Source organism: Sturnira hondurensis, unplaced genomic scaffold, assembly GCF_014824575.4.
Source record: "Sturnira hondurensis isolate 20B ecotype Veracruz unplaced genomic scaffold, ASM1482457v3 Scaffold0005036, whole genome shotgun sequence".
In the NCBI taxonomy this organism is placed as follows: Eukaryota; Metazoa; Chordata; class Mammalia; order Chiroptera; family Phyllostomidae; genus Sturnira; species Sturnira hondurensis.
This window is the reverse complement of record NW_028077667.1, coordinates 46,829-54,675: the sequence shown is the minus strand read 5'-3', so window position 1 is coordinate 54,675 and position 7,847 is coordinate 46,829. Positions and strand designations below refer to the sequence as shown.

Genomic DNA, 7,847 nt, shown 5'->3' with positions numbered 1-7,847 from the left:
TGAAATAGTATCTTCCAAAAAGATGAGGCAAAGAAACATGGAATAAAGGAAAACAACCTGAATTGAGATTCAAGCTGGGATTTCAGTCCAGGCTCTGCCATCAGGTAGTTTTTATATTTTAGGACCAAATGAAATTATTCTGAAGCCCCATTCAATATTGCATACTGTATGACTGCAAAGATTATCATAAAATAAAGAAGGAAGAGTTGCAGTGATGGTGAGAGATTAAATCCATTTGGGAAAGAGTTAAAATTTCCTTTAAATATAGAATACAAAAGCATGAAGGTTGAATTCCTTAATGATGATGATGATAAAATAATAACAACACTCTAATTATGAAATTATTATTCTTTTTCTCAATTTCCAATTCCTTTCAACAGAAAATTATTCTTCCCAAGGTTTTCTTCATGGCTAATTTGACATCCTTGTTCCTCAGGCTGTAGATTAGTGGGTTAAACATGGGCACAACAATGGTATAGAACACAGTACAGACTTTACCCTTGTCAAGGGGTATAATAGAAGGTGGTTTAAGGTATGCAAAAATTCCTGAACCAAAGAAAAGAGAAACTGCAATTATGTGAGAACTGCAGGTACTAAAGGCTTTGGATCTGCCCTCAGTAGAACTAATGTGTAAAATGCTGGAAAGAATGAAGCCGTAAGAGAGAAAAATGGTCAAAATAGATCCTCCAATGCCAAAGGCCACAAAAATAAAGACTGCCAGAATGTTCATGTAAGAGGTATTGCAGGAGAGCTCAAGGAGGGGAAGTATGTCACACATATAATGATTGAGAAGGTTTTCTCCACAAAAGGTCAGAAACAGCATATTACCTGTATGAGCTAAAGCCCCCAAAGCCCCCATCCCATAGACACACAGCAAAAGAAATAAACACACCTGAGGAGACATGGTGACCGTGTATAACAGTGGTTTACAGATGGCCACATAGCGGTCATATGCCATTGCCGACAAGATGAAGGATTCAGAAATGACAAAGAAACAGAAGAAAAAGAGCTGAGTTATACACCCTGAGTAAGAGATGATGTTTTTCTTTGAGACAAAACTCATCAGCATTTTGGGGATGATGGTAGAGGAGTAACTGAAGTCAATGAAGGACAAGTTGAAGAGGAAAAAGTACATGGGAATATGAAGGTGAGAGTTCAGCCAAATCAATGTTATCAAGCCCAGGTTCCCCACCGTGGTGATCACATAGAAGCCTAAAAACAGGAAGAAGAGAGGGAGCTTGAACCCTGGCTGGTCCGTTAAGCCTGTGAGTATAAACTCTGTCACAGAGGAGGTGTTATCTGCAGCCATCTTCCTCTGGGACAGTCTGGGAGGGAAAAAGAAAAGAGATTCTCACACACAGAGAGAAAAACAATCAACTCCTGAGAGTGGTGTTTGAACAGGGAGGAGTGGAACTTAAAGCTGAGATAGCATCCCCTCCTTCCTGCATCTCTGTTCTTGTGGTCCCCGCGTGGCTTCAACCATCCTGCTAACTGTTGGCTGGCGAAATTTGCTTCCAGAGTAAGGGCGCATCCAACCGAGGAGAATGTCCCAAAAGGTCTCCTGGGATGACCCTGCAACCTAGCAGTAACCTTCTTCTGGTACTGCCTGACCTCTACAGCCCTGGATGGAGTTTGGTGTGACTTGGGTCCTTCTCTGCAGTGCTGTTGGGAAGCAGAAGCCAGTTGCCCTAGACCTTCCACCTTTGCTCAGTGCGGGTCAGAACAAGAAGATGAGGCTGTGTTGCCCTGGGTCTTTAGACAGAATGACTGTGCATATGCTATGTGAAAATAATACTGGAGTACTAAGGTAAAGTTATTAACTAAATGCAAAAGAAAAAGAACATTTTCTGACCTCTAATTATGCTAGTGGCACTGTTCTAAGTGGTCTGGGGCATTTTGATTAAACTCATTGAACAGGTGAGGACATCGGGCACAAGTCCCAGTCTTTCTAAGTGGCAGCATAAGGGGAACTCAGGCTCTCTGGCTCGTGGGTTCGGTATTTGTACCCTAATCCCTCTGCTATAGCACAGACTAGGTCAGGCAGGCACTCACCCTCCTTCTGCCTTCAGTCATAGTGCTGGACTCTGCTGGCACCCACCCATCTCTCTCATGGAGACTCAGATGGCCCTGGTGACAAGAAGGGGACAACTCAGAGCTCAGACTGCTCTGCTTCTGCCTCTCTCTTTAAGATTCAATGCCTTTAGTTTGTCTTGGTTCTCCTGTTGACCTGAAGAACATGGTCTCTGACCTACTTTGTTCCCAGCCTCCAGTCAAGCATCCAAGGATGGAAGAGAAATTTTATAACATCTGTTGATAACCAGAGACTGAAGAGTGTTATTCTGGATTAGGGACCACGATGACCTGGTTACAGGGGCTCCCTCAGGACCCTTGCTCTCTAAGGAAGAAGAAATGTTTGTTTACACCCTTGATGGTGGCTGACGGGGCTTTTAATGGCCTTTGCTTTCATTCAGGTACATGTTTATAAGCACAATTAAGAACAAAGCACCTGGGAAAAGATTTCTTGTACTGAGTGCTTACTGTATACTGACCTCTGTATCTGACCCAGCGCCCTCATCTGAAAGATCCAGAAAAACACATACATAATTGTACTGTGTTTATTCCTCAGAATAGCCTTGTATGGTAGACCTATTTGCCTCCACTAATAATACATGAAAGAAACATTAAAGTGTACTACAGAAAAGGAAAGCTAGGTGATGGGACAGGATACAGGGGAGAGTGGCTGAAAGGGCAAGTGTTAGAGATTCCAGTTCAAATAGCGGAATCTGACAGTTGAGCAATGACTTGAGAGAGACCTGGAAAGCCTTTGCTTAATAATAACACCAGTTACTCTAATAAAATGCTGGGTGTCATGGCTTAATGCAGCACCTCCCCCAAGAATCAGGGTTTTGCCCCACCCTTTTATACAGTACTCCAGCCCAAATTATTGCTGTGGGCAAGGAAATTCTGATCAAATAACAGGATAGAGGCAAGGACATTCCTGAGGTTTTAGATAATCAGAAGTCACACAGTGTAGATTTTTGGCTGAGACTGATATAAAGTTTTATGAAATTTTATTTGGCAATTTGTATTCAAAACCCTTTGCCAGGGGCATTTACATAGTAAGGATTGCAAAATTTCCATTCAAAAATAAATCTCTGTTTGGGGAAGTTCGAGAGTTGGTTAGCTGATGAGTTATGTATGTTTTTTTTTTTGTCAGAGTTAAGGCCAGAAGTTTTTTGGGATATGGTATGATATTGGAACACAAAGCCAGAACCCATTATCTTTCAGGCAAGTCCGACTGAAACCACCACACGTGGGCCTGTGTGTGTGTCTGACTGTGTACACACACAGCAGGGGAGACTTGCCCTCCCCACACTAAAGCTCAGCAGTGATGGTGCCTCATCTGCCTGTTTGCATGGAGAATTGTCCACTGACCAGGTGACACTAACGAATCCCAGTCCCTGTTGTTGATCCTGCTGCACATGTGAAAGAAATAGAGAAAAACAATCCATTACCAATAAACTAAATTAAGCACCACAAGTATGTTCTCCTTAAGACCCAAGGTCAAAGACCTTGGGGACTCATTAAAATGTTCAGTTTCCTTTCAGAATCTCAGAGGGCTCTTGTAACCATGATGCAATACCAGGAAAATTTCTTCTGAGATCCTTGCCTCTTCTGAGATGGTATCCAGGGGAGCTTCAATTCCAATGCCTCAAGGTTTCATTTCAAGCAAACCAAGGCTTCTCTAAAGCTGTTTTGACTGTTCACTAGATCCTATACAAGCAGAGAGAAACAGAAATCAATATTCTAGATTAAGTTATTTGTTGCAAATCTTTTACCTCCTTGGTTAAATTTATCCCTATTACTTTCTTTTTTTTTCCTTTTGTAAATGGAATTCCTCCCCCAGTTTCTCTTTCTGATATTTCGTTGTTACTGTACAAAAATGACATCAATTTCTGAATATTGACCCTGTACCCCACTACTTTTCCAAATTCACTGATTGGGTCAGGTAGTTTTTGGGTAGAGAGTGTAGAGTTTTCTGTGCATACTATTATGTTATCCACAATAATGACAGTTTTGCATTCTCCTTTCAAATTTGGATGCCTTTTAGTGTTTTTTTTTTTGTCTGATCGCTGTGGCTAGAACTTCCAATACTATCTTGAGTGGAGTGGTATAAGTGGACACCCTGGTCCTGCTGCTGATCTTAAGGGGAAAGTTTTCAGTTTTTTCCCATTGGGTATAATGTTAGCCGTATGTTTCTTGTATATGGCTTTTATTATGTAGAGTTATCCTCTCTCTAGCCCCACTTTGCTGAGCGTTTATATGATATTTGGGTGCTGGATTTTATCAAAAGCTTTTTCAGCCTCTATTGATCTGATCATGTGATTATTTTCCTTCATTTTGTTTATGTGGAGTATTATGTTTATTGATTTCTGAACATTGCAGCATCCTTGCATCCCTGGGATGAATCCCATTTGACCATGGTGTATGATTTTTTTAATGTATTTCTGAATCCAGATATGCAGTGTATTGTTGAGGATTTGAGCATCTATGTTCATCAGTGATATTGGCCTGTAGTTTTGTTTCTTTGTTGAGTCTTTACCTGGTTTTGGAATTAGAATGATACTGGCCTTGTAAAAAGAGTTTGAGAGTTTTCCCTCATCTTGAATTTTTTGAAATAGTTTGAGAAGTGAGAGTTATTTCTTCCTGAATATTTGGTAAAATTCAACTGTGAAGCCCAGTGGTCCAGAGCTTTGTGAGCTGGGAGTTTTTTGATTACAGCTTCAATTTTACTAGCTGTTATCAGTCTGTTCAGTCTTTCTGCTTCTTCTTGATGGAGTTTTGGAAGATTCTATGTTTCAAGAAATTTCTCCATTTCACCCAGGTTGTCCCATTTCTTGGCATGTAGCTGTTCATACAATCCTTTGTATTTCTGTGGTATTGGTTGTAACTTCTCCTCTTTCATTTCTGATTTTATATATTTGGGTCCTCTCTCTTTTACTTGGTGAGTCTGGTTAAAAGCTTGTCAATTTTATATGCTTTTTCAAAAAACCAGATCATGGGTCTACGGATGCTTTAAATTATTCTTTCAGTCTGTGTGTCATTTAATTCTGCCCTGATCTTGATTATTTCCTTCCTTCTCTTTGCTCTGGCCTTTGTTTGTTGTTGTTCCTCTAGTTCTTGTAGATGTAGGCTTAGTGGTTTATTTGAGATTTTTTTCTCTTCTTCACATAGGATATTAACTAGTTTTTCAATATAAGGTCAAATTTATGTTCCTAGGGTGAAACTCTACTTCAAAATTATTCAAAACTACTTTTGTGTTCTGTTGGATTATTTTTGGCTAGTTTATCCAGTCAATTTTCTGCATGTAAATTCATGAATAATTTTGCCATATATATATATATATCAAAATTATTCATGAATTTACATATATATATATGTATGTATGTATATATATGGTTTTATTTCTAGTAACATTTATGTCCAGATTAGGTGATCAGGAGCAGTACCATTTCCCTTGGAGAGCCAAAATTTCAGTCACTAATAATCACATCACCAGACATATCCCTAGATCCAGGCAACCCATTAGTGCTGCTGAGAACCAACCATCAGGATGCTATGAGCCTGAGAGATTGGAACACAAGGGTGACCTTTGCACAGCTGTTTTACCAGTGGCTCCTTCTCCACTCCTAGACTCACTGGGTTTCAAGTCAAGGCAAGACGTGACACTTGCAATGTACTCTGTAGTTCACAAAGCTCCTTCACACACACCATGTGCTAAGTAATCCTCACGAAGCATGAATACCGTACCACTTTTTTCATTTTAAACATAATAAAGTTGAAGTATGTATGTGTCACCCAAAATCACATAGTGAGAAATACACTTTTCACAAAGTTTAACAGGTAACATAGTAAGAAATGTATAGAACCTAATCAATAAAAGAAAAAAGGAAGCAACATATAACCAGAGACACTGAAATTTAGAACAATCTGGCAGTAACCAGAGAGGAGGTGGAAGGGACTAATGAGGAAATAGGTGAAGGGTTTTCAGGAGCAACTATAAAGGACACATGAACAAAACCAAGCTGGGGGTGGCGTGGAAGGTAGGGAGAGGGTACGTTTGGCTAGGGTAGTGGGAGCGTGGGGGAGTGGTGGAAAATAAATGCAGGCAACTATAATTGGACAACAATAAATAATTTTTTTAAAGGAAATGATCCCTAGATACCAAAAGAACAAAAGAAAAGAAATGTGTTCTATGGCAGTCTATGTCTTCAATTTTCAAAGTTCATGATCTTTCCTCTACCAATTCATGCATTTGTCAACATTTCTAGAGAATTGTTGGGGTCTCAAACACAATTGTATAAATGTGATTAAAATATTTTGGCAAAAGACATACTAAAGCAATATTTAATACCATTAGAGGAGAAATTTCAAAGCACAAATCATGAACAGAGTTGAATCCATCAAGAAGATAAAGACCTCACTAGGGTAACTGTTCCAGTCAAGTTTTAGACCTCCAGTGCCACCCACACAACAAAATTAAGACCTCTCATACATTTAAGTAAACTCATACTACATTCAACATCAGGTACATAGGTGGGCTCACAGCACCCCTTCCTGCCTCATCCCCAGTCTGCCCCTGAACACACCTCATTAATGAGAGGGCAGTATAAAGTCACAAGGCTCCACCTACTTGTACAAAGCAGCCTGTCCTGGCCACAATTTGAGTCCTATACCAATAAACCCTGCCCCTAATGTCCTGGCCCATATTCTTGTATGTTATTTAGAGAGTCAATTTTTGCTCCTTGCATAGAAACTCCCAAGGCTGGAACTGCAGACAGCCTCTCAGGGACAGCTGACTGATGCTGTTTTCCTCACTCTGGCCATCCTACCTAGTCTGCATGTGCACATTCAGCAATATTATGTCACTTCCACACACAACTGCATAGTATAGTATATGCTCACAAGTACCACACTGCTTCACCACAGGGGCCCAACTCCAAGATTACGCTGGTGCTTCCCTTGGATCCAATGGTCAAGTTCATAGCTGGAGACATCTTCTTGTTGCTGATGTCCCTAGGATTTTCCCAAGAGTTTTGCCCTATGGAGTTGCTGCCATGGTCCACTTTGAAATTGTGACCCACAGTCTGAAAAAATCTTGTCTGAAGTTGTACTTCGGAGATCAACAAGCAGGGGCAGAAAACTTGAGAAAGATCATCTGAAGTTATCATTTCCAGGATTTTTCAGTCAAAAATCTAGAAACATCTCCCCCACCCCCAAGCATATGTTACAGGTACCCACAACCCAAACAGAACTGTGTGGTACAACAACTGCCTCACAACATTCTTTGTTTCACCTAAGTCTCCTTCCACGTGCAAAGTGTTAAAAACCGCTAAGTGATCCTTGGCTCTTTTCTTGAAATTGAAAGTCTCTTAAGCTGATAGAACAGAGACGTGTTTGGGCCAGAGAGCTCAACAAGAACACTTCACTCTTCCCGTGTTGCCATGGTCTGTATCACTAGGCAGCTCCTATCTTTGGAATCCAGTTCTCTCCTTTTGGGCTAATCAGTTTCACCAGAAGGCAATGCTCCATTCTTTTAGCAGGTCATGGTAGGGTGCATAATAATCTTAAGGAAATGCTTTTTAAACTTATTTCCTTTTGGTTTACTTTAGTTTTGGTTTATGTATGTCCAGAGGCAGCCTCCGGGGTTCCTTCCTCCCCAGTTCACTCTTCCTCACTTGCCAACTCCAGGATGCCTGGGAGGGGTGCTGAGCCTCATTGTTTTTTTTTAAACCACCAAGAACTAGCACCAAATATAACATTGGTCAGGTTCAGCCATTTCTCTC

At 40.6% G+C, this 7,847-nt stretch overlaps 1 protein-coding gene across 1 annotated transcript; it reads right to left on the bottom strand.

Annotated features, from left to right (window-relative positions):
- Positions 1-373: 373 nt before the first annotated feature.
- On the bottom strand, positions 374-1,309 carry LOC118987122 (olfactory receptor 8B12-like). Its single transcript, XM_037046170.1, has one exon. The coding sequence runs from the start codon at positions 1,307-1,309 to the stop codon at positions 374-376; it is 936 nt and encodes a 311-aa protein (XP_036902065.1).
- Positions 1,310-7,847: the final 6,538 nt, after the last annotated feature.